We start from the raw sequence: 26,591 nt of genomic DNA on the forward strand, positions 1-26,591 counted from the left end.
GCATTTCAATGAGCTAAACGGCCAAATATTATGCATGAAGGGGCCTTAAGGGCGTAACTTATAGTACGTTAGAGGTCTAGCTTGAAGTAATGGAGGCATGTCAAAACTATCAAAAATCTGAATCAGTTATTAACGTCTACACCTACTCCACACCTAAACCCAACCATCACTGTTATTAACGTCTACCACAACCCTACCCCAACCATTACAGTTATTAACATCTACACTTACCCCGGCCATAAAGCCAACCATCACAGTTATTAACCTCTATACCTACCACAACCCTAAACCCAACCATCGTCGTTATTAACGTCTAGACCTTGCCCAAACTTAAACCCAACCATCACAGTTATTAAAGTTTACACCAACCCCAACCCTTAACCCAACCATCAGTTATTAACATCTACTCCTTCCCCAAACCTAAACCCAACCATCACAGTTACTAACATCTACACCTACCCCAAACCTAAAATCTACCATTACGGTTATTAACATCTACACCTTCCTCAAACCTAAATCCAACCATCACAGTTATTAATGACAATACCTACTACAACCCTAAACCCAACCATCACAGTTATTAACGTCTACACCTTCCCCAACTCTAAATCCAACCATCACAGTTATTAACGTCTACACCTTCCCCAAACCTAAACCCAACCATCACAGTTATTAACGTCTACACCTTCCCCAACTCTAAACCCAACCATCACAGTTATTAACGTCTACACCTTCCCCAAACCTAAACCCAACCATCACAGTTATTAACGTCTACACCTTCCCCAACTCTAAACCCAACCATCACAGTTATTAACGTCTACACCTTCCCCAAACCTAAACCCAACCATCACAGTTATTAACGTCTACACCTTCCCCAAACCTAAACCCAACCATCATGGTTATTAAAGACAATACCTACTACAACCCTAAACCCAACCATCACAGTTATTAACGTCTACACCTTCCTCAAACCTAAACCCAACCATCACAGTTATTAACGTCTACACCTTCCTCAAACCTAAACCCAACCATCACAGTTATTAACGTCTACACCTTCCCCAAACCTAAACCCAACCATCACAGTTATTAACGTCTACACCTTCCCCAAACCTAAACCCAACCATCACAGTTATTAACGTCTACACCTTACCCAAACCTAAACCCAACCATCACAGTTATTAATGACTAGACCTTCCCCAACTCTAAACCCAACCATCACAGTTATTAACGTCTACACCTTCCCCAACTCTAAACCCAACCATCACAGTTATTAACGTCTACACCTTCCCCAACTCTAAACCCAACCATCACAGTTATTAACGTCTACACCTTCCCCAACTCTAAACCCAACCATCACAGTTATTAACGTCTACACCTTCCCCAAACCTAAACCCAACCATCACAGTTATTAACGTCTACACCTTCCCCAAACCTAAACCCAACCATCATGGTTATTAAAGACAATACCTACTACAACCCTAAACCCAACCATCACAGTTATTAACGTCTACACCTTCCTCAAACCTAAACCCAACCATCAGTTATTAACGTCTACACCTTCCCCAACTCTAAACCTAAGCACCTATCGCAGCGACCTTCTTGCTGTGAGGCGACAGCACTACCTACTGCGCCACTGCATCGCCACAGTTTAATAAACCATGTTTAACTGTTTTTGCTAAAATCATTGCTGCAATCAAAAACGAGTATTGTGTATGATTCAGCATAGCATGAATAGCTGATGGCTGTTAGCCAAAGACGTCTGCAGTTGGCATTAAATCCAGTGTGGTGTACGGTAAAATGCCTGTTTTCTATTTTTGTACTTTTGAGTTTGGCATCCTAACACACAACATGACACGTTTGCTATTGCAGCCAGTCTTTTTTTGCCACCACTATGTGCAGTCGAACCCGTGTGACGTCATGTGTGACGTAGGTTGGTAACTCGTCTATCCACATTGAAAGTAAATCTAGAGAAATGCTGAGGTCAAAAACATGGTGTTGTATAGCTTCAGAAAACTTGTAATATTGTTTTAGTTCTATATTTTTTTGACTGTGGCCTGTATTCAGGACCTTTTGTTGAAAATAAACAACGCACAATTAACTAATGAAACTGGTTTCACATTTCACTGGGCAAATACTGCAAGAAACTTCCTGGTATGGTGTTCCTTATTCTATCCGCATACCTGTAGATCCAAGGCTCAGTTGATTTGAAGTTCATTCTAACACACATACAGTATCCTAAGTGAATCCACTGTTATCTCTTTCAGGTTTAGTGTCATTTTAAATGCGTCTGTGTGATTGATACAAGTATGTCATCCTCATACTAGGGCTGTACACTTCTTATGCTAAATCTTATCTTCTCTCAGATTTATTAATGTCTGATCTGGATACTGGAAGGCTGACAAAAGAGAGGATCATACATTCACATGCCTTTGTGTAATGAATTATTAGGAAGTAAATAATCAATCCAAAGTCAATTTACATGTGTATCGTGGTTAATACATAGTTAAGACTGGAATATTGTGAAATGGTTATTTCTAAGAGATGAGTGCTTTTAAACACTGAAAGAGTACTGCTGACGATACAAACTATAACTTTGCCATCTGAATGAACAAAGAAAGGGCACTGATCGAACACACTTACCAAATCTGTAGAGACAGGACAATCAACAACTGGAGCCGCATCTGTTTTAAAAGGAGACGAGCAGTAAATCCGGATTTCACAAAGCTCTTGTGTAAAAAAAAGTTCCGTACAAACGTATTTCTGCCTCGTGTTGCATGCACTGATCCACACGTGAGTCCAGCTGCTCTTTCATAGAGGGAAAATGAAAACAAAACCTTCACTGCAGCACATTATAAAAGCAACACTGATGACCCGTAACTCCAAACAACTCTTATTCTTTTCCCACTTGTTTTGACAACACAATATGGCGTCTCTCTGCCATCTCAATACTGTTTCAGGTACAAACAATGCATATTAATGAAGTTGCACCTCATATACAATAAAGCGAGCTGATTGGTTTGAACTAAGTCTTACTCATGAATGAATGCAGCACACTCAAAGACGTAATAAGGCACTGCCAGGCAAAGACGTCCAGTCTACACGCTGGAATACACGCTAAGATCTCATGGCCGTGACGCAGCTTCAAAAATTCGTTTCAAACCGGAAGTACGAATTTGCTCGAAATAACGCAAAAACAACCAGTTTTCACTTTTTAGTGAGATTTATGTGTCCTAATCGTGTTTTTAGCAGTGTGGGACACATTTATGACTGTCAACAGCTCAAAAAATGTGTTTTGGTGTTTCGTGACCCTTTAAGGTAAGTGGTTGCCAGTGCCGACCTGTAGGCTTAAGGGGTTCTAGGCGAGATAAAATAAATTGGGCCCACTGGTATAAAAAATAGGGCTGTCAGAATTAGTGCGTTAACGCATGTGATTAATTTGAAATATTTAACACGTAAAAAAAAAAAAAAACGCAATTAACGCAGTTTTTTTACATTTTTTTTATTCCTGTTGTGGTTGATGTGTGTTCAACCTGCAAAGAAGAATGGATAAGACCAAGGAAGCACTTTTTGAAGGCAACTTTCGGTATAAAACAATTAATGTCGCGTCACCAGGCTATCCAGAGTTTCCTCCAGAGTTTCATGCAATTTTGGGTGTTTCATTTTTAATCTTTCGACTTTTACTGCAGTTCACTTTCATTCATCAACATATTGTTCATGCCCCTGTGACAATTATTGGATTGTCCTAGGCGCGAATATAACTGAGGACGCATGTGTTGCGGGAGGTGTTCGGATGCCGCCCTCTCTATTCTGCTGCCCTATAAGGCTGCCTAGGTTGCCTCTATGAACGCGCCGGCCCTGGGTGAGACCGGACTTCTACATCAAGTTGTGGTCGATCTCAAAACCGCTTCAATTGGTCCACCGTTTTTATGTTGCTAAATTAAAAAAAAAAAGGACTGTGCGTGTTTATATCAATCCAATATGACAGTCTATACACTATACACATACAGTGTTTGTCCAAACAGCTTGAAAAGTAGATTTTTCACCATAGGTGCCCTTTAACTTGTTCACATCACAGGCTGCTGAAGCAAAAATCAAGGTCCCATTATTTAACATATATGATCAGATAACCTGACAAGATCTGATCACAATGATGCTGATGGAGCAAAAAACAGATGTTGTATTAATTCATCTTCATTTCTATAGCGCTTTTACAATGTAGATTGTGTCAAAGCAGCTTAACAAAGATCAGTCCAGTTACATTAGATGAGTAGTAAATAGCTGCTATAAACCCTTGTTCACGCTGTGCATATGATAACTCTTGTCGGAAATCAGCTGGGAAGCTGTATATTCACCCCCCCCACACACACACACATACACACAGGCTCAAGTCTTTTTCTGTAACAGCTTTCTGCTGCTGTTTTAAGTAGACTTGCCTCATGAAGCCACTAATGAACCTAAAGCAGCTCTAATCATCCTGCAGCTCCTTCCAGCGACTCCTTCACTCTCGATGACTTCATTAACCGCACCAACACATTGATTAATGAAGCAGAGATTGTACAGTGTATGGCCAAAACTCTCCAGGGATATTGTAGTAGGCTGAGGTGTACAGTATGCTGTTATTAGAAGTACACTGTACAGCTGTTTTTATCTCCATGTCTAGAGATGCTCTCCAAATGTCTGGAAACGGATTTTAAAGTACAAATGAAATCAAAACTAACGATATGATCTTGTTAGCTATCATTGCTTGTTTTTGCGGTGGACAATTCATCTGTGCAATGTCATTGAGAATAATAAAATAGTTTGTAATCTAAACTTCAAATCTGAAAACGCACTTCTTGTTTGTTTTCAGTTAAATTCTCAGATAATGTCTGAGGTATCCACGACAGTGTTCATTTCAATGACAATGATCATATTCATGACGAACAAGTTTCTACCGATGAAAACTATAAAAAATAAATAAATAAAAATTATGTGATGATGATGACGACAACCAGGGCTTTACATTAACACCCGCCAACCCGCCAAATGCGGGTAGATTTCAGCTTTGGCAGGTTAGACAGACAATCCCACTAGCCACTTTGGCTGGTTGATCATTTTTAAATTGTGGTTTTCCTAAAAGCAGGGTTCGACAATATTAGGATGACCCAATATGTGTGCAAGTGTGATCTTAGAATCCAGAAGTACAATAATTGTTAACGCGAGCAGAAGAAAGCAAGTGAATACCAAATGAGAGGATGAGGATCACTTGCGCTAAGAGCTGATGTGATGCGCGCGACTTCTTCAAACGCGTGCGCGCGACTGCTTAACGCGTGTGCGATCCCGAATCGTGAAGCAACTGTGTCTGGAACAGGTTCTGGAAACGCAACTGTCATCGGTTCTCTTTCAAATAAACTAGACAAAAAGTGATGAGCATGCACCCGCAGCACCGGTTGCTTTCACTTTGAACAGATTATTAAATGGCCCAAAGTTAACCGTGAGCATGTGATCCTTTCATACGGTATGTTTCACCTGCTTTTATTTGCTTACGGTTTTATTTGCTTTTATTTTTGTCAAAATGGTTCAATTAATATAATTTTTTACAACATTGCTTTAATGGGAGATGAACTCTCCATTTATGTGCAGTTAACTGGTGATCCGAGAGATCTTTAACCATGACAGATTACTGTGCATATTTTTGATACATGACAATAGGCTAGTTGTTTTTTTAAAAGTCAATTGCTTTTCTTTTCTTTTTTTTTTAAATGTTTTGTTAAATAAAAAGTATAGTATACAGTTATATTTAGCTTGTTTCGACACATTAAAAATTTGAGGCTAAGATATAATTATTGTTTTGTGCGGTTATAGAGATAAATTTGGTAAATCGTTAATTTTAAGCTCTAAAAAAGTCATGTGAAATAAAAACTAATTGCAATATAACACCCATTTATAATGACCCATTTGCTCATACTGGACACACAAAAAGTGAAATGAATGAGGACGCATGTGGACATAACACAAACATTAAATCAAGTAATTTTAGCATGTCAACATCAAATTTATGCATATAAAATCTATATTTTCCCAAAATTGTGGCTAGTGAAAATGCAGAGTGGCTAGTAACATTGGAAAACTACTAGCCACAGTGGCCGATAAGTTAAAAAGTGAATGTAAAGCCCTGATGACAACTATAATAAAAAATGCTGACTTTTTACGTTGGCCAATAAAAACGAGGTGAATGGGGATGTATTTCGGTAAATATCCAATCAGAATTAATCTTGGTGTGTGATGCGTGATTCATGGAGCACACACACACATACAAACACGCACAGGCTGACACTCGTTTGCAAATTAACTGATCCGCATTAGGCGCAGATGTGATGACATCATCATCCATAGGGGCGTCGGTCTGATTAAAGTCCCAATGAGCCGGAAGATGCAATCGTTATTTTTTTCGTATTGTGACAGCTCCTAGAGAAACAGATTTTTAAATGAGAAAACAGTGGGCGTGGCTTGTTTTTTTTTTTAATTGCGAGTTGAACTGACGTAGGCCCAATCCCACCCCTTATTTTGGGCCAAAACTCTCCAGGGATATTGTAGTTGGCTGAGGTGTACAGTATGCTGTTATTAGAAGTACACTGTACAGCTGTTTTTATCTCCATGTCTGGAGATGCTCTCCAAATGTCTGGAAACGGGTTTTAAAGTACAAATGAAATCAAAACTAACGATATGATCTTGTTAGCTATCATTGCTTGTTTTTTGCGGTTTACAATTCATCTTTGAATTGTCATTAAGAATAATAAAATAGTTTGTAATCTAAACTTCAAATCTGAAAACGCTCTTCCTGTGTGTTTTCAGTTAAATTCTCAAATAATGTCTGTCTGAGGTATCCACGACAGTGTTAATTTCAATGACAATGATCATTTTCATGACGAACAAGTTTCTACCGATGAAATTCATTCTACCGATGATGATGACAACTATAATAAAATGTGCTGACTTTTTACGTTGGCCAATAAAAACGAGGTGATTGTGAATGTATTTCGGTAAATATCCAATCAGAATTAAATTTGGTGTGTGATGCGTGATTCATGGAGCACACACACACATACAAACACGCACAGGCTGACACCCGCATTAGGAGCAGATGTGATGACATCATCATCCATAGGGGCGTCGGTCTGATTAAAGTCCCAATGAGCCGGAAGATGCAATCGTTATTTTTTTCGTATTGTGACAGCTCCTAGAGAAACAGATTTTTAAATGAGAAAACAGTGGGCGTGGCTTGTTTTTTTTTTTTTTATTGCGAGTACGCTTTTTGACAGTGGAAACGGCCATAAAAGCGTACAGAACCGAACCGTACCGTACCACTCAGTGGAAACAGGCCATTAGAAGGGCAAACTTTTTTTTTTTTTTCTAAATGACATGCACAGATGAATTGTTCACCACAAAACTAGCAATGTGAGCCAACAAAATCATATGGTTAGTTTCGATTTCTTGCGGATTTTAAACTATGTATAATGACATGGAAACAGCTAAGAGAAAAAAGAAGATTCACATTTGATGTCAAGACAAAAAGGCCGTAAACTGTACGGGAAGGAAAAAGCGGATAAAAACAACAAATTTAAAGCGACATCAGCAGGCCAGAGAATCATCCCGAAATTCACGGTGAACTCATTTATTCATTCATTTAATCGGTCTGATTAAAGTCCCAATGAGCCGGAAGATGCAATCGTTATTTTTTTCGTATTGTGACAGCTCCTAGAGAAACAGATTTTTAAATGAGAAAACAGTGGGCGTGGCTTGTTTTTTTTTTTTTATTGCGAGTTGAATGGACGTAGGCCCAATCCCACCCCTTATTTTGCGCGTTCACATCAAGGGGTAGGGGTGTCCCAATTCTCTTTAGCTTGAAGGCGTAGAGATGAATAGCCCTTCGAACAAAGATTTTTCAGGACCACAGACGAAACCAAGGGGTAAGAAAATTTCCCAGAATACACCATCTACATCTGCACCCAGAAGTAGGGACATTCACAACCTAGTATTTTTTGTCATTATTATGAATTTTTACAACAAACAAGCACATGTTTTAATACATTCATAACTGCGTTCATGTTCACGATGAGTGGGCGCTGCCATTTGAATCTTTTAGGCTTGAGACTTCCGGTCTCATTTACTTCCATTCATTTTCTGACGTTAAAAACTGCTCGTTATGCTGTTTGATGTTGCAATTTGATATTTTCTTATTATATTATTCTACTTGGTCTGTATAGTCATGCAAACATTTGTTTGTAGAGCAAGTAGTTTGACCGTTTTCTGCCGTTTATTATTCCTTGTCATTTGTCCCATAGGCGACTGAATCGGAAGTTCTAAGACAATCGCGAAAACAGTCGCACTTCCGCATTTTAGAATAAGGTCAATAGTATTTCCATGTAATCTCTCGGCTGATCCTTTATTTACATTCTGTCTAGCTCCACTAGCTCGTGACGTATCTCTGTAACCAATCAGCGTTCAGCTGCGCGTGTAGCTCCACCTATTGGTACCCTTTCTCGTTTTTGGTACCCTATCGAAAGAGTGCCGAAAAAGTGGTGTGGTACAGTTTAGTTCGGTACGCTTTTTGACAGTGGAAACGGCCATAAAAGCGTACAGAACCGAACCGTACCACTCAGTGGAAACAGGCCATTAGAAGGGCAAACTTTTTTTTTTTTTTCTAAATGACATGCACAGATGAATTGTTCACCACAAAACTAGCAATGTGAGCTAACAAAATCATATGGTTAGTTTCGATTTCTTGCGGATTTTAAACTATGTATAATGACATGGAAACAGCTAAGAGAAAAAAGAAGATTCACATTTGATGTCAAGACAAAAAGGCCGTAAACTGTAGGGGAAGGAAAAAGCGGATAAAAACAACAAATTTAAAGCGACATCAGCAGACCAGAGAATCATCCCGAAATTCACGGTGAACTCATTTATTCATTCATTTTCTTTTTTCTGCTTAGTCTCTTTATTAACTCATCCAGCATATGTTTTACACAGCGGATGCCCTTCCAACTGCAACCCATCACTGGGAAACATCCACACTAGAGCTGCACAATTAATCGAAAAAAGATCGCGATCTCGATTCGACCCCCTAGACCACAGGTGTCAATCTCAGTTCCAAAAGGGCCGCAGCTCTGCACAGTTTAGTTCCAACCCTAATTAAACACACCTGATCAAACTAATTGAGTCCTTCAGGCTTGTTTGAAACCTACAGGTAAGTGTGTTGGATCAGGGTTGGAACTAAACTGTGCAGGGCTTCGGCCCTCCAAGAATTGAGTTTGACACCCCTGCCCTAGACGATCTTAATCCAGCATTTCTACGATTCTGTCAATCATATTTTTAAGTTCAGGAGAGAAGAAAAGGCGGCTGCACGAGTCTTTTCATTGTTTCACACACGTTGCTCAGTGACATGGACACCTCCAAATGATGTTGAATGAGTCACATTCTGTACTTATAAGGTATAATTACCCTAAAAATGTCATTTTTGTCCTCATATAATGATGTTTTCGCGGCCGGGAAATCACACTTGACGTGAGCTGGTGACCGTGAGCTGTAATCACAGAGAGGGAAGGAGCGCGCGCCTACTTTAGTGAACAGAACCTGCATATGCTGTAACAGGTAATACAGTTGTAAAAAATAATCAGTTTGTGGCACAGAGTGATCGTTTGGGAGCCGCGCGCAAAGTATGAACAAGCATTTAGCAGTCAAAATGAAACAGAAAGTGTGCACTTCATCTAAATCAGGGGTCTCAAACTCGCGGCCCGCGGGCCATTTGCGGCCCTCAGTGCAATATTTTGTGGCCCGCGCCGACCGCTGTACTCTGACAGAATCAGCGGAGCGGGGAGAGAGAGCGCTCCCCGCTCCGCTGATTCTATCCGTACACAGCGCGCTTGTCACTCAATGCGCGTTGTCGTGCGCGTTCTGATCAGCTGTGTTGTCGCGCGCGTACTCAAGAGCGGTGTTATCCCTACTGAAGGGCGGGACCGAGGGTGTGTCGCGTCGCGGGGGCACTTTTGATCATTTTGGAAGGGCACTTTCTATGCAAGACTAAAAAGGGCATGTGCTCTGCACAGGTTGAGCCCTATGTGTGCACGTGCCTGCCCTGCATCTTATATATATTGATATTATAGGTAGATACAGACTGGTACAGACTGATGTGACTGGAGTGGGGTGGGGGTGTTTTATTTATACATATATACGCCTTTTTTTTAGGTGAGGGAATGGAAGTTTTGAGTGAGTTCCCCCACTTTTTTCCCTAGGACTTCAATAAGTCAAAGTACAGGTCTAGACTTAATGATGATCATCTTCAAGCCATACTGAGGGTCTCAACTGCTTCCACTCTAAAGACAAATGTGGTTCAGATTTGTGAGAAGAAGCGCTGTCAAGTCTCTGGCAGCAAGGAGTAGGCAAAAGATGCCATGTTCAGAAGAACTGTTCATAATCTTCACTCAATGTTCTATTAATGTTCAGGACACTTCATGTTCAGGAGAAATAATTAAAACTGTTAATAATGACATTTGAGGACTTTTTTTGGTGAAATCCCTTATGCGGCCCAGCCTCACCCAGACTTTGCCTCCTGCGGCCCCCAGGTAAATTGAGTTTGAGACCCCTGATCTAAATGATCAAATCGCATTTTAGAGTTATGATTACGGCAAGTGTTTGATATGTGTTTTCTTTCATAGTAAACAGAGTTGGGCATGAAAATAAATGTTTACAGTGTCAGTATAACTACTCTAGCCTATATATTGTTAAATATAATCCGATAATGACAAATGTCTGATTTTACCAGTGAATAAAATTGTCTAATAATGTTGTCAATGACAGATTGCAATCTCAAACATAATAATTCAACATCAGAATTATTATAAGTAGAATAGAATTATATATCGAAACCAGTAGACCTAAACATAGTATTATTATTGATGCTTTGCCATATGTTTGTTTTTATTTTACATCTACAGAATCGTGAGAAAATAGTCATCTTTATTTTAAGCAAAAAAAAAAATCGCGATTCTCATTTCAGCCAGAATCGTGCAGCTCTAATCCACACACACACTCATACACTTCTGACAATTAAGCCTACCCAATTCACCTATACCGCATGTCTTTGGACTTGTGGGGGAAACCGGAGCACCCGGAGGACACAGGGAGAACATGAAAACTCCATACAGAAATGCCAACTGACCCAGCCGAGGCGATCGTGCTACCCACTGCGCCACCATTAGTTCTTTTCAACAAATGCAGTTTTATCTAGTGTGTAGTTCAACAGTCTAATTTTAAACTGAGATGACACACAACAAGAACTGTTTAACTGTGATTTATTGAGCATCCAGTATGCCATGAAAAGAGCAACAAATGATGAGTACTGTCTGTACTGCACAGAACTGACACATTACAGGCTAAATATCAATCATCAGTGCATGGAATGAGCTTTTACTTTACCTCCACTCTTTCAGTATTTCATGTATTTTGTCACCTGCTATTAAAAACATACAATTCTGATCTTGTGGCATTAGATTATTCTACTTTTCATTAGTTTTTTTTAACAAAATGTTGGAATAACAGTTTCTAAGTACTGAATAACTTTATTTTATTCAATTATATACAGTTTAGAAGTGCAAAAATAAGAATGGACATTCAGAGGTTATAACCATTTCAAGTTATACAGCACTGGAGTGATAACAGTCACAATGCAGCAGGTTGTCTTTGGTCTGAGAATCTTCTATCAAGTGCTGTATCACACCCAGGCCTGCCAGCCAGGGAAGAGGCGGCTGAGGTTTTTGGGGTCCATTGCCTGCTGAATGAGGAGGTTTACCTGTCCGCCGACGCTGAGCACCGTCCCGTCCTCAACCCCCTTCAGCTTCTCCTGCAGTCTGAGCAGCACACGCTCCGCCACTTTATTGAAGCTCTGACTGTCACTGGATGAACACACAGCAAATCGACAGACGTTATCTTTGCTGATGTATTGTCAAAAGCATGGCATAAACTTGACTGTTAGATGCATGGTCTTGTAGAGCAGTGGTTCTCAAACTGTGGTACGTGTACCACTAGTGGTACGCGGAGGAATCAAATATGTAATATGTACATGCTACATATATTTCAAAATTTATCAAAAATGATTTATTTATGAATATGGCAGATATTAATATTCAAAATATTACATATAACCAATATTACTGAGGTCCAGACAACATTTTCAGGTGTTGATGAATTGGCTACTATATGTTAATACTTTACATTTAAGTACAGCACTTTTCTTTTTATCTTAAGCACATTTTAATTTAAATCTTGACGTTTTTAGTTTGTTTTTGTTTTGTTGTTTTACATGGAAGCACAGTACAGTGTTAATGTTCAGACTATTTGTGTTTAAAGTGGTCGACAATAATAAATATTCTTAATAATAGGAATTAATCTGCCATGTTTTTGAACTGCATAACTGTATCTGCTTTACTGGGCTTACTACGCAACTGTATTTTAATACTGCTCATTATGGTGGTACTTGTAGAGACAATTATTTTCTGAGGTGGTACTTGATGAAAAAGTTTGAGGACCACTGTTGTAGAGGATACAACCTTAATACTTCTGTATTTTTTTTTTTTAAACCAGTGTCTATGTGTTCAGGGGTCCGTTCTTCGTACATGGATTACTCAGTTAGCTGGATTTGGATATTGAAGATTTGACATGATCCAGGATCGTTTCGTTCTTCAAAGCTGATCCGAGAGTTGTTGTCATAGCAACAGTTCTGCTAGGTCAAACCTGATCGGGAGCAGGTTCAAGTCATATAAACAGGATTAGATCGGCTTAGTTCAAGCAAAGATAATACAGAAAGTATGTTCCGAATTCTGATATTTTCTTACAGTAGTAGTTATATACACTTGGGAAAATGGTAAATTTTTTTAAACTATATATATAAAGTTATAGTCATTAATAAAATAAATTAAGTTATACATATTAATAAAACGTATGCAATCTGCACCCTCGAAATGAAAGCACAAAGACTGTCACCTGGTGGTGCAAAGAGAAAACTTATTGATATGAACGTTTTAGATCGCTTTAGTACAAATTGTGTATAATAGAAATGCACAATATGTGACTTTTTTTTAAAGCAATAATACATTTATGCAGTCATAAACATGTTTTGATAGTTAATATGCCGGTGATTTGATGCTTCACAAAAGTTGCAGACGCCTTTACCAATATGAAAATGCTTTTGTAAACAACCAGTTATTCTTTACACCGATTAAAAAACAGCTACTATAATAAAGAAAATATTTTCTAAATGTAGAACTAACTACAATGATTTGCATTGAAATACATGATGATACACTTGACACATGAACGTGAAAAGCCTGCAGCTCACAACAAATGTGGAAGGTTATTGCGTGTCATATTTAACAAGCCGTTTACTGCTAATTTGATGTAATTTTGCTCACATGGATAATTGAATATTAATCAGATGATGTCATTACGCTGCTGTGCCGTCAGCCAATCGTTGCATTGCTGATCATGATTTTGAGGATCGATAGATCTGTCCTTCACAACACACGCAGCGATCTCAGATCAATTTATCCAGACATTCTAATCTGATTCGCGAACTCGTTTGAAGAACCAAATTAGCGAGAGATCAGTTATCAAGATTAAAAGATGCGGGATCTGCCAAATAATCCTAGATAATTTAAGCGAGGTACGAAGAACGGACCCCAGTACTTTTCTTCATTCAGTCTTACCAACTCAATACTGCCACACAATGGTAAAATACTAGAACTACGACAATGTTCAACAGTGGCTAAAGTGAAGTAGTCAACCTCTGAAGTGAATCAAAACCCATCATCAATGTTGTTGTAAAACTATTGAACAACACCCGTCTTGTTTTAGGACAATTTTTAAAAACTGTTTTTATACACTTTTAATGTTGAACAACTGTATATGGCAGGATCTTAAGAGAAAAAATACACACCCACCGGACACTTTATTAGGTACACCTGTCCAACTGCTCATTAACGCAAATTTCTAGTCAGCCATTCACATGGCAGCAACTCAATGCATTTAGGCATGTAGACATGGTCGACACGAGCTGCTGCAGTTCAAACTAAGCATCACAATGGAAAGGAAAGGTCATTTAAGTGACTTTGAACATGGCATGATTGTTGCTTCCAGACAGACTGAGTATTTCAGAAACTGCAGATCTACTGGGACTTTCATGCACAGCCATCTCTACCATCTCTAGAACTGACATTTGGATGGTGGGGTCAAAATTTGGCCTCAACAACATGAAAGCATGGATCCTTCCTGCCTTATATCAGCGGTTCAGGCTGCTGGTGGTGGTGTAATGGTGTGGGGGAGATTTTCTTGGGACACTTTGGGCCTATTAGTACCAATTGAGCATCGTGTCAACGCCACAGCCTACCTGAGTATTGTTAAGGCAGTTCTGAAGGCAAAAGGGGATCTAACCCGGTACTAGTAAAGTGTACCTAATAAAGTAATAAAGTGGCCAGTGTATGTATGTATGTGTGTATATATATATAAACTGTTTTGATACACTTATAATGTTGACCACTGAAAATACTGAAATACTCAGTCTGTCTGGCAGCAACAACCATGCCACGTTCAAAGTCACTTAAATGACCTTTCCTTTCCATTGTGATGCTCGGTTTAAACTGCAGCAATTTGTGTCGACCATGTCTATATGCCTAAATGCATTAAGTTGCTGCCATGAGATTGGCTGATTAAAAATTTGCATTAATGAGCAGTTTTGCATGGTGGGGTCAGAGTTTGGCCTCAACAACATGAAAGCATGGATCCATCCTGCCTTATATCAGCGGTTCAGGCTGGTGGTGGTGTAATGGTGTGGGGGATATTTTCTCTGCACACTTTGGGCCCATTAGTACCAATTGAGCATCGTGTCAACGCCACAGCCAACTGAGTATTGTTTCTGACCATGTCTATCCCTTTATGACCACAGTGTACCCATCTTCACAGCAGGGTAACACTTCATGTCATAAAGCACGAATCATCTCAGACTGGTTTCTTTAACATGACAATGAGTTCACTGTACTCAAATGGCCTCCACAGTCAACAGATTTCAATCCAGTTGAGCACCTTTGGATGTGCAGCTTACAAATCTGCAGCAACTGCGTGATGCTATCATTTCAGTATGGACCAGAATCTGTGAGGAACATTTCCGGTACCTTGTTGAATCTATGCCACGAAGGATTAAGGCAGTTCTGAAGGCAAAAGGGGATCCAACTTGGTACTAGTAAAGTGTACCTAATAAAGTGGCCAGTGTATGTATGTATGTATGTATGTATGTATGTATGTATGTATGTATGTATGTATGTATGTGTGTGTGTGTGTGTGCATATATATATATATATATATATATATATATATATATATATATATATATATATATATATATATATATATATCCCAGACATGCTCACTAATATTCATATCTGGTGGTTGTGCTGGCCAATCCTGGAGCACCTTGACCTTCTTTGCTTTCAGGAACTTTGATGTGAAGGCTGAAGTATGAGGAGCGCTATCCTGCAGAAGAATTTGCTCTCTCTTGTGGATTGTAATGTATTGGGCAGCACAAATGTCTTGATACCTCATACTGAATGTAACCCCAACCCCCAAACTTGACTGATTTCTGTAAGAATCTTGGGTCCATGCGGTTTCCAGTAGGTCTTCTGCAGTATTTGTGAGGATTGGGATGCAGTTCAACAGATGATTCATCTGAAAAATCTACCTTCTGCCACTTTTCCAAATGATCAACTTAAAGTCATTATTGTCACTCTTACAACTGGATTTGAACAAGAACTTGCCCCGTGTGTTCAACCCTATTCTTTGGCCTGTTTAATGAACGGATGTATTACCTGGCCTTGCGGTGGGTTTCAATCTCATCTCCACCCGGCGTGGGGTTAAGGGTGGCATTGAGTTCAGCCTGCTCGTCATGCTGCTGCAGGTAGAAGGCCTTCAGAGGGTTCATGGTCCAGTCAAACAGAGGGTCATACAGCAACACCTGCACACACAAACAACAACTCATTTACTGGCAAATAAAACCAGTTATGAGTAGGGATGGTTCATGACAAAAAAGGAAGAAAACAAACAAACAAACAAAGGTTTGCTTATCACATTTTAGAATATGTGTGTATTGTTTGGTTCACACTAGGGTTGGAAAGAACAGAAATGTGCGCACATCTAGAAAAATCTTGAAGGCAGGTGCACGATCAAAAAACAAACATAAGTAGCAAAAGATTCAAAGTAAATCGGCACACTGCCACTTTAGCTCTCAAAAAAATTTGAATGTCAAAATTACAAAATCACAACGTTTCGACCGACATGGTCTTCGTCAGGTAAACCCTATAAATGAGGACTTCTCCCTCAATCCCCGTATCCAGCAGACTCAGTGCAGCAGGTCTCCTGACCTGTCTATTTTAACCGTTAGCCCTGCTGGTAATCTGGAGGATTTAGGCAAACACAGCAGCACAGTGATGTGTCTGAATGTGAACGAACTCCTGATAAAAGTCAACGTCCGCCATTCTCTAATTCTCGTGCTGCTCTCCCGACAAAAATGCTAGCAGCACACACACAGCTTTGCTGTATGATCGGCCCTGACAGGATCGCGGGGAAAAAGCATGCAACAAACCCCGTGGATCATGGAAACAAACACATATGAGCCTTCAAAACGGCTAAATACTGCCGTGGGTCAGTCCGTAACTCACAGCTCGGGCTTGACTCTGGCAGGTCTCATGAATAATTAAGCAGCCGGCTCTTCTCATAGGATAAGAAAACTCCACTATGAATAATAATGAGAAACTGACGCGTCATCATTGCACTTGCAGTTTTGCGCTACGTCGCCGATTTTGATCCTGCCCTAAAAATCATTTTAAACCCGGAAGCTGAAATTAGCTGACAAAAGCTCAAAATTACCCAGTTTTCCCCACAATTAAAGCTGACAGGTGCTAACATTGTCTTAACTGATGCTCAAAACACACAAATCTGTTAATATAAAAAAAAAAAGTTCTCCAGGGTGTCCTGAACCTTTAAATCCACTGTGTTAGTGTACGGAGCCAAAAATGTGTTGATGTCCAAATATTTATGGACCTAACTGTATGTGTTTTTTTTTCACAATGTAAACCGAATCAAATCGAAAAACCATGACAACAGAACTATGATACAAACCGAACCGACAATTTTGTGAACCATCCTACCTGTAGTTACGAGACCTAATGAAATGATCCGTTTACCTCCACAATGGTCAAAAGGGCTTCCTGAGAACTCCTCATAACTTCCATTGTTTTCTCACAACATCTAGATAACAAAACAAAATCATTATTAATGATAATTTAAGCCCACATTTATTTAAAAAATGTCACAATTCATGTCATTTTGATGTTTCAATTGAAACCATTTTAGTGGCGTTACTATACGTTACGCTAGTTTAACAAGCTAGCTGTTGACAAAATGATCTGCTTGGATAAGAATCACAATGTTTACTAAAAATCTTTTCTAATACCAGTTTGATTTAGGGTTCATGACTGATCTCTAGTAAGAGAGTCTGCAGAATTCACTTCAATGATAAAGATCATGATTTGAAGCTGATATGATTATGATAATGTGTCACCCAAAAGTTATATTAACTAACTTAAACCCATTTGCATCACTGCGCAACAAATATTGGATAGACAAGCTGAATCAAAACATGTAGCATAGATAAATATGTGATTATTAATATGTAGGTATAACTAAAGTTTGCAAATATCTTGGATCTATATGTACAGTTGAAATCAGAAGTTTGCATACACTGTATAAAAAGGCACATAACCATTTAAAAAAGTCAGATGTTAATGTGACTAAACTTTTTCTCTTTTAGGTAAATTAGGATTATTAAATTTGTTTCTGTCATGCTTAATAGCAGAATAATGAGAGAGATATTTTTTGAGAAATTGTTATAACTTTTCTTGAAAGTCAAGTTTACATACATTAAGATTATTATGCCTCTGAAAAAGCTCAGATGATGATGTCAAGATTTTGGAAGTTTCTGATTGGCTAATTGACAATTTGATTTATTGGAGGCACAAGTGTAGAATAGTATTTAAGGAAAACTTCAAACACACTGCTTCCTTGTGTGACAACATGGGAAAATCAACAAGCCAGAATCAACAAAAAAAAAACAGATTACAATTGTGTAAATTACACTGGGAAAATACTCATTTTTGGAAACATGTCCTGTGGTCTGATGGAACTAAGATTGAACTGTTTAGCCATCATAACCAGTGTTAAATTTGGAGGACAAAGGGGAAGCTTACAAGCCTAGGAACACCATCCCAACTGTAAAGTATGGGGGCAGCAGCATCATGTTGTGGGGCTGTTTTGCTGCAGGATAGATGACATCATGAAGAAAGAACATTATGTAGAAATACTGAAGCAACATCTCAAGACATCAGACAGGAAATTAAAGCTTGGCCACAAGTGGGTCTTCCAAACAGACTATGACCGCAAGCATACTGCCAAATTAGTTAAAATGTACTTTAAGGACAACAGAGTGAATGTTTTGGAGTGGCCATCACAAAGCCCTGATCTCAATCCTATGGAGAATTTGTGGGCAGAGTTGAAAAAGCTTGTGCGAGCAAGACAGCCAACAAATCTGACTCAGTTACACCAATTCTGTCAGGAGGAATGGGCCAAAATTCCTTCAAACTATTGTGAGAAGCTTGTGGAAGGATACTCAAAACATTTGACCAAAGTTATAGTTTAAAAGCAAAGCTAAAAAAAATGTCAAGGAAATGTGTGTAAACTTTTGACTGTCTAGAAATTAATAGAAATTCTCATTATCCTCATTATTCTGGCATTTAGCAAATGTAAATCATTTAGGTAATCCTAACGCACCTAAAAGAGTAAACGTTTAGTATGATTTACCATCGGATATTTTTTTAAAAATGGTTATGTTCCTTTTTTTTAGAGTGTATGTAAACGTCTGGTTTCAACTGTATGTTTATAATAGTTTACCTACACCTATTATAATATTCAGGGTTTCTGCAAGTTCTATGAGGGTAAATTTTAAGACCTTTTTTAGAATCAACTAAAGAAAATTTAAGAGAATAAAAGGAAGTTGTATTTATAGCAAACTTTGAAAATACAAAAAGCTAATCTAACTTAATTTAAAGGGCACCTAGGTTACCCCTTTTTTTTAGAGTCTTTCCCGCCTACTGTTTCTACATGCCTTCCCGCGTGCTTTAATCTCCTCCATCGGCTGCGTCAGACAACAGACAGACTTAAAGAAAGAAGGTCTCATGTAGCGTTTGTGAGAAATAGTACAGTAAGAACTAATCTTTACTAATCATTATTGTGAAGTTGCATTGATGAGTCAAACACAATACCGTTACAAAGTTCGCGCGCACACACACGTGCAAATATTTATCAAATAATATCAAATATTTTTCCACATTTTTTATGTTACAGCCTTATTTCAAAATTGATTCAATTTCTTTATTTCCTCATAATTCAACACACAATACCCCATAATGACAATGTGTATTTTAAAAAATTGTTTCAAATTTATTAAAAATAAAAAAGCTGAAACATCACATGTACATCAGTATTCACAGCCTTTGCTCAATACTTTGTTGATGCACCTTTGGCAGCAATTAAAGCCTCAAGTCTTTTTAAATATGATGCCACAAGCTTGGCACACCTGTCTCTGGGAATTTTTGCCCATTCCTCTTTGCAGTACCTCTCTAGCAGGTTGGATGGGAAGCGACGGTGTACAGCCATTTTTAAAATCTCTCCAGAAATGTTCGATAGGATTTGGGTCTGGGATCTGGCTGGGCCACTCAAGGACATTTACCGAGTTGTTGTGAAGTCATTGTTATTTTGGCGGTGTGCTTTAGGTCATTGTCCTGCTGGAAGATGAACCGTCGCCCCAGTCTGAGGTCAAAAGCTCCAGGTTTTCATTCAGGATGTCTCTGTACATTGCTGCATTCATCTTTCCCTCTATCCTGATTAGTCTTATAGTTCCGGCTGCTGAAAAACAGCCCCACAGCATGATGCTGCCACCACCATGCTTCACTGTAGAGATGGTATTAGCCTTTTCATGAGTGGTGCCTGGTTTTCTGCAAACGTAACGCCTGGCATTCACTCCGCAAATTCCAGGCGGGCTGCTATGTGCCCTTTACTAAGGAGTGGCTTCTGTCTGGCCACTCTACCATACAGGCCTGATTAGTGGATTGCTGCACAGATGGTTGTCCTTCTGTAAGGTTCTCCTCTCTCCACAGAAGAATGCTGGAGCTCAGACAGAGTGACCATCGGATTATTGATCACCTCCCTGACTAAAGCCTTTCTCCCCCGAACACTCAGTTTAGATGGCCGGCCAGCTCTAGGAGGAGTCCTGGTGGTTCCAAACATGTCCCACTTATGGATGATGGAGGCTCATAGTAAGAGCAGCAGAAATGTTTCTGTAACCTTCCCCAGCCTTGTGCCTGTCTCTGAGGTCTACAGACAATTCCTTTGTCTTCATGATTGGTTTGTGATTTGACATGCACTGTCAACCCTGGAACCTTATATAGACAGGTGTATGCATTTTCAAATCATGTTCAATCAACTGAATTTACCACAGGTGACTCCAATTAAGCTGCTGAAACATCTCAAGAATGATAAGTGGAAACAGAATGCACCTGAGCTCAATTTAGAGCTTCACAGCAAAGGCTGTGAATACTGATGTACATGTGATTTTTCAGTTTTTTTTATTTTTAATAAATTTGCAACAATTAAAAAAATCTTTTTTCACATTGTCATTATGGGGTATTGCGTGTAGAATTTTGAAGAAATAAATGAATTTAATCTATTTTAGAATAAGGCTGTAACAAAAAAAAATGTTGAAAAAGTGAAGTGAAAATTGTGAATTTAGTTACATCACAATTGTATTTTTTTTTACATTTTATGTATTACAATTATGTTTGGATTTTGACACATTATTAAATATGTGGCTAAGAAATAGCTATTAAATTCTTTTTTTGGTGTGGCCAGTAAGGATTTTGACAAGGCAAGTAAAAATCAGAACCTCTGGCCAGATCGGGCCAGTAGAAAAAAATCCTTAGCGTTGAACCCTGACATATATTTGAAATAAGTTAATATAAATAATTTATATTTGTCCATGCAAATTGAAACTTGGACACAATAATATTAAATACATCCAATATAATGAAAATACATTAAATAGATATTAAATAAAGATTATATAAATAAGGATAATAAGTACCATAAAAAGCTGCCGCATATCTCATAGAATGCCACTAGATGTTGCCACTAACTTGTGCAGTGCAAGCAATGTGGATGATCCTCAATACAGAAATTACTCTTTCGGTTCACTTTGAAACTGAGCACATGAGGCAACACTTGCTTATGTGTAAAACTAAACACAAACTTCCACTGAAAGCGGTCTAGAAATACATGATTCTTTTAAAAAAAGAAGGGAGATGATCTTGTCCTCAACACTGACCTTCTGAAGACACCCTCCACCCCAGTGATGCCCATGCCATCCACAATGTCTCGAGACAATCTGAATGGAACCGTTTCAGGAGTGGGTAAGATTTTGCCCTGCTCAAACGCAACACCTGTGTGTGGAGAGAGAACAAAGGTGAACATTAAAACAAAAGATCTTCTGAAGCACTGGTTTTCTGTGTATACATACATACCGAGGTCAATGTGGACCAGTTCTGAGGTCTGTTCATCAATGAGAATATTCTGAATGTGTCGATCGCCCAGGCCAACAATGTAACCCACTGTAAGAAGCAATTAATTACAAAAGTGAAGTGATGTTATAGTGAGAGTAGTTTATGCTCAGCTTGGTTTATGATAGTGTGTATGTGTACCAATAGAAGAGGTGGCCACGCTACGAGTGTAAGCTAGCCGTCTCTCCAGCCAGATAGCAGGGTCCAAAAAGCGTTCCATGCAGAAGTATCGGAATACTGGTCGGAAGTTTTGGCACACCTCTGTGAAAGCCTGCAGTTTGTCATTGAATTCCATCCTTTGAGCCTCCTATATCAATGCATTGAAACAATGCATAATCAGATTTAATTTTCCTGTGTGTGTGTATATATATATACATACACACATACATACATACATACATACATACATACATACATACATACATATACATACATACATACATACATACATACATACATACATACACATACATACATACATACATACATACATACATACACATACATACATACATACATACATACATACATACATACATACATACATATATATATATATATATATATATATATATACATACATACATACATATATACATATATATATATATATATATATATATATATACATACATACATACATACATACATACATACATACATACATACATACATACATATATACATATATATATATATATATATATATATATATATACATACATACATACATACATACATACATACATACATACATAAATACATAAAAACATATATATATATATATATATATATATATATATATATATATATATATATATATATATATATAAATATAGTTGAAGCGCTTTTACAATGTAGATTGTGTCAAAGCAGCTTCACATAAATGGTCATAGTAACTGGATCAGGGTAGTTCAGTTTTTAGTGTTTAAGTTCAGTTCAGTTTAGCTCAGTTCAGTGTGGTTTAAAGTCATTACTGAGAGTTCAAACACAGAAGAGCAAATTCATTAATTGCGTGATTCATATATATCTGAATATATTTTCCCCCCAATTTATGTTTAACGAAAAAAGTTTTTAGTCTACACATTTCTAATAAATGATTTCTTTAATCTTTGCAATAATGACAGTGCATAGTTTTTTACTATATATATTTTTTAAGATATTAATTTACCATCATTTTCTTGCGACACAGCATGTTGGCCCAGTCTTGTGGGCGAAAGCGTTTGTGCGCCCCCTTCTGTGGGTCCACCAGGAACTCTCCGATGGGAACAGTACCAGAACACCACTCCAAAACACCACTGCGCTGGGAAAACGGCACCACCTGGTAAAAACACCCAGTGATGTAAAACAATTCATTTAAAAGAGTTTCACAGTAAAAACTATCATCCTGTATATTTGACTATAGACTGTAATAACATCTGAAAATAAATTTGTATGTTTTAGAGAGAAACCATCAATTACAAAATTCAATATACTTTGTAACGGCGGATGTTGAGTTTCCTCTTGCGAGTTTCTGCATTGCGCTGCAGAAGAGTGGAGCACATGTGGAAAACCTGCTGCATCACTGCGTCCTGCCTCAGATCATCCTGACCCTGTGTTACATACACAACATACTCATTTCAGTTAAAATTAATAAAACTGAGCGACAAACATATGCACATTTCCTACAAATCAACTACTAAAACTTGCATCAGTACTTTTTTTCACATTTAGACAGTATAATAAACAAAACAAAAAACAAGCAAAAAAAAACAAACAATACAAAAACTATTAATACAGAACCAAAATAAACTCAAACAAAACAAAACTTACCAACCCAAACAAAAAACAATGAGGACCAAACAACCCCCCAGAACAAAACTTAAATAAAACAAAACTCACCAAACCAAACAAAAAAAATTAATCTAAACTAATCCCCCAAAACAAAAGAAAACTCACCAAACAAAAAAAACAACCAAAACCAGCACCCAAAACTAAACAGAGCAAAACTTAAACAAAACAAAACTTACTAAACCAAACAAAAAAACAATTAAAACCCAAACACCCCCTCTCAAAAAACAAAACAAAAACAGAACAAAACTCAAACAAAACAAAACTCCCCAAAGCAAACAAAAATCAATAAAGACCAAACAACCCCAAATCAAAACAGAACAAAACTCAAACAAAACTCACCAAACCAAACAAAAAACAGTAGACCAAACAACCCCAAATCAAAACAGAACAAAACTCAAACAAAACTCACCAAACCAAACAAAAAACAATAAAGACCAAACAACCCCAAATCAAAACAGAACAAAACTCAAACAAAACTCACCAAACCAAACAAAAAACAATAAAGACCAAACAACCCCCTCTCAAAAAACAAAACAAAACAAAACTCACCAAACCAAACAAAAAACAGTAAAGACCAAACAACCCCAAATCAAAACAGAACAAAACTCAAACAAAACTCACCAAACCAAACAGAAAACAGTAAAGACCAAACAACGCCAAATCAAAACAGAACAAAACTCAAACAAAACTCACCAAACCAAACAAAAAACAGTAGACCAAACAACCCCAAATCAAAACAGAACAAAACTTAAACAAAACTCACCAAACCAAACAAAAAACAATAAAGACCAAACAACCCAAAATCAAAACAGAAGAAAAGTCAAACAAAATACCACCAAACCAAACAAAAAACAATAAAGACCAAACAACCCCAAATCAAAACAGAACAAAACTCAAACAAAACTCACCAAACCAAACAAAAAACAGTAGACCAAACAACCCCAAATCAAAACAGAACAAAACCCATACAAAACTCACCAAACCAAACAAAAAACAGTAAAGACCAAACAACCCAAAATCAAAACAGAACAAAAGTCAAACAAAACTCACCAAACCAAACAAAAAACAATAAAGACCAAACAACCCCCTCTCAAAAAACAAAACAAAAAACCAACAAAACTCAAACAAAACAAAACTCACCAAACCAAACAAAAAATGAATTAAAACCAATCCCCAAAAACAAAACAAAACTCAAACAATAAAAAACTCACCAAAACAAACAAAAAACGGTGATAAACAAACAAAAAAAACATAAAAAAGAACAATGAAACCAAACACGCCCCAAAACAACAGGCCAGAACCAACCTCGAACAAAACTCACCAAACAAAAAACAACCAAAACCAAACATGATTTTTGACTCTTGTAGTAACGACTACCCTTAACTTGCATCATAAATAACCTAGGACCACAGAAATCACAAATGTTTGCAGAAAACTAAAACCTGATTATTAAAGAGACTAAAAAGTCACCTGAGGATGAATCAAAATGAATATTTATGGCATTGAAAAATGTACAGTTGAAGTCTAAATTAATCTAAATTATTAGCTATCCTGTGATTCTTTTTCCCAAATATTTCCTAAATAATGTTTAACAGAGCAATACAATTTTTTCAGTGTTTCCTGTAATATTATTTCTTCTGGAGAAAGTCTAATTTGTTTTATTTCAGCAAAAAACAATTTAGATTTTTAAAAATCATTTTAAGGTCAAAATTATTAACCCCCTTAAGCAATTTTCGACAGTCTACAGAACAAACCATCGTTATACAATGACTTGCTTAATTGCCCTAACTTGTCTAGTTAACCCAATTAACCTAGTTAAGCCTTTAAATGTCACTTTAAGCTGTATACTAGTGTCTTGAAAAATGCATTCATTTTCCTTTGGCTTAGTCCTTTATTCATCAGGGGTCGCCACAGCCCTTGCAGCCCTTTCAGCTGCAACCCATTAATGGGCAACATCCATGCAAACTCATTCACACACATACACTACGCCCAATTTAGTTTATTCAATTCACCTATAGCGCATGTCCAAACCAACGCAAACACGGGGAGAACATGCAAACTCCACACAAAATTTCAACTGACCCAGCCGGGACTCGAACCAGCAATCTTCTTGCTGTGAGGTAACAATGCTAACCACTAAGCCACCATATCACCGTGTTGAAAAATATCTAGTAAAATATTATTTACTGTCATCATGTCAAAGATGAAAAAAATCAGCTATTAGAGATGAGTTATTAAAACTATTATATCTAGAAATGTGTTGAAAGAATCTTCTTTGCGTTAAACAGAAATTGGGTACAAAAATATACAAGGGGCTAATCCAGCAGGGCTATTTATTCTGACTTCAACTATATGTAGTTACATTACAGCTAGGTTTTGTTAAAAAAAAAAAAAAAAAAAAAAAAAATATATATATATATATATATATATATATATATATATATATATATATATATATATATATATATATATATATATGTATATATATATGTATATATATATATATATATATATATTTATATGTATGTATGTATGTATGTATGTATATATAATTATTATTATTATTATAAAATTTTTTGTTTTTTATATCTAGAGATGTTGTGTTCTTTAATAACCAAACCTTGACTAGCTGTCTTCTGCTTATGCCATCTGATCCCTCACAGTCAATTATTTTGGGTAGGTTGACGCCTCCGGCCAGGTGAAAGTGACGTTTGAATGATCTGACTGTCACAACGTCTTCATATCTGCCTGATGGGTCCACCTGAAAGAAATGACAACAACTAACTAAGGGTGCTTTCACACCTGTGAATTGATTCAGTTGTTCCGAAACAGGGTTTAAAATTGTTACATTGTAGCTCTTTGTTCTTGGTGCGGTTCGCTTTCACACGGCAAAGTTTCTAAACGGACCAAAAAAGCTGAAACAAGTCACGTGTGAGTAAACTCTCCTCACATTGGTCAGTTTATTTTGCAGAGTCCCGCTCAGCTGTCAGGGGGATGGTAGTGGTTTGG

At 37.6% G+C, this 26,591-nt stretch overlaps 1 protein-coding gene across 3 annotated transcripts in view; it reads right to left on the bottom strand.

Annotated features, from left to right (window-relative positions):
* atm (ATM serine/threonine kinase) overlaps positions 1 to 26,591 on the bottom strand; it is a 537,450-nt gene that overhangs the window by 388,724 nt on the left and 122,135 nt on the right. For 2 of the 3 annotated variants that reach the window (XM_073924330.1, XM_002664557.5), the window contains exons 54-62: positions 26,203 to 26,343; positions 23,225 to 23,341; positions 22,921 to 23,070; positions 21,891 to 22,056; positions 21,714 to 21,800; positions 21,518 to 21,632; positions 17,268 to 17,331; positions 15,894 to 16,039; positions 11,317 to 11,933 (exon numbers count right to left, since the gene is read on the bottom strand). The exons of the other annotated variant lie outside the window; for it this stretch is intronic. In XM_073924330.1, coding sequence (XP_073780431.1) covers positions 11,753 to 11,933; positions 15,894 to 16,039; positions 17,268 to 17,331; positions 21,518 to 21,632; positions 21,714 to 21,800; positions 21,891 to 22,056; positions 22,921 to 23,070; positions 23,225 to 23,341; positions 26,203 to 26,343 — 1,167 coding nt within the window. In that variant the 3' untranslated portion in view covers positions 11,317 to 11,752. Of the gene's footprint in view, positions 1 to 11,316; positions 11,934 to 15,893; positions 16,040 to 17,267; positions 17,332 to 21,517; positions 21,633 to 21,713; positions 21,801 to 21,890; positions 22,057 to 22,920; positions 23,071 to 23,224; positions 23,342 to 26,202; positions 26,344 to 26,591 lie in introns of those variants that run through there. 3 annotated transcript variants of the gene reach the window in all.

This window comes from Danio rerio, chromosome 15 (genome assembly GCF_049306965.1).
Source record: "Danio rerio strain Tuebingen ecotype United States chromosome 15, GRCz12tu, whole genome shotgun sequence".
Taxonomy (NCBI): domain Eukaryota; kingdom Metazoa; phylum Chordata; class Actinopteri; order Cypriniformes; family Danionidae; genus Danio; species Danio rerio.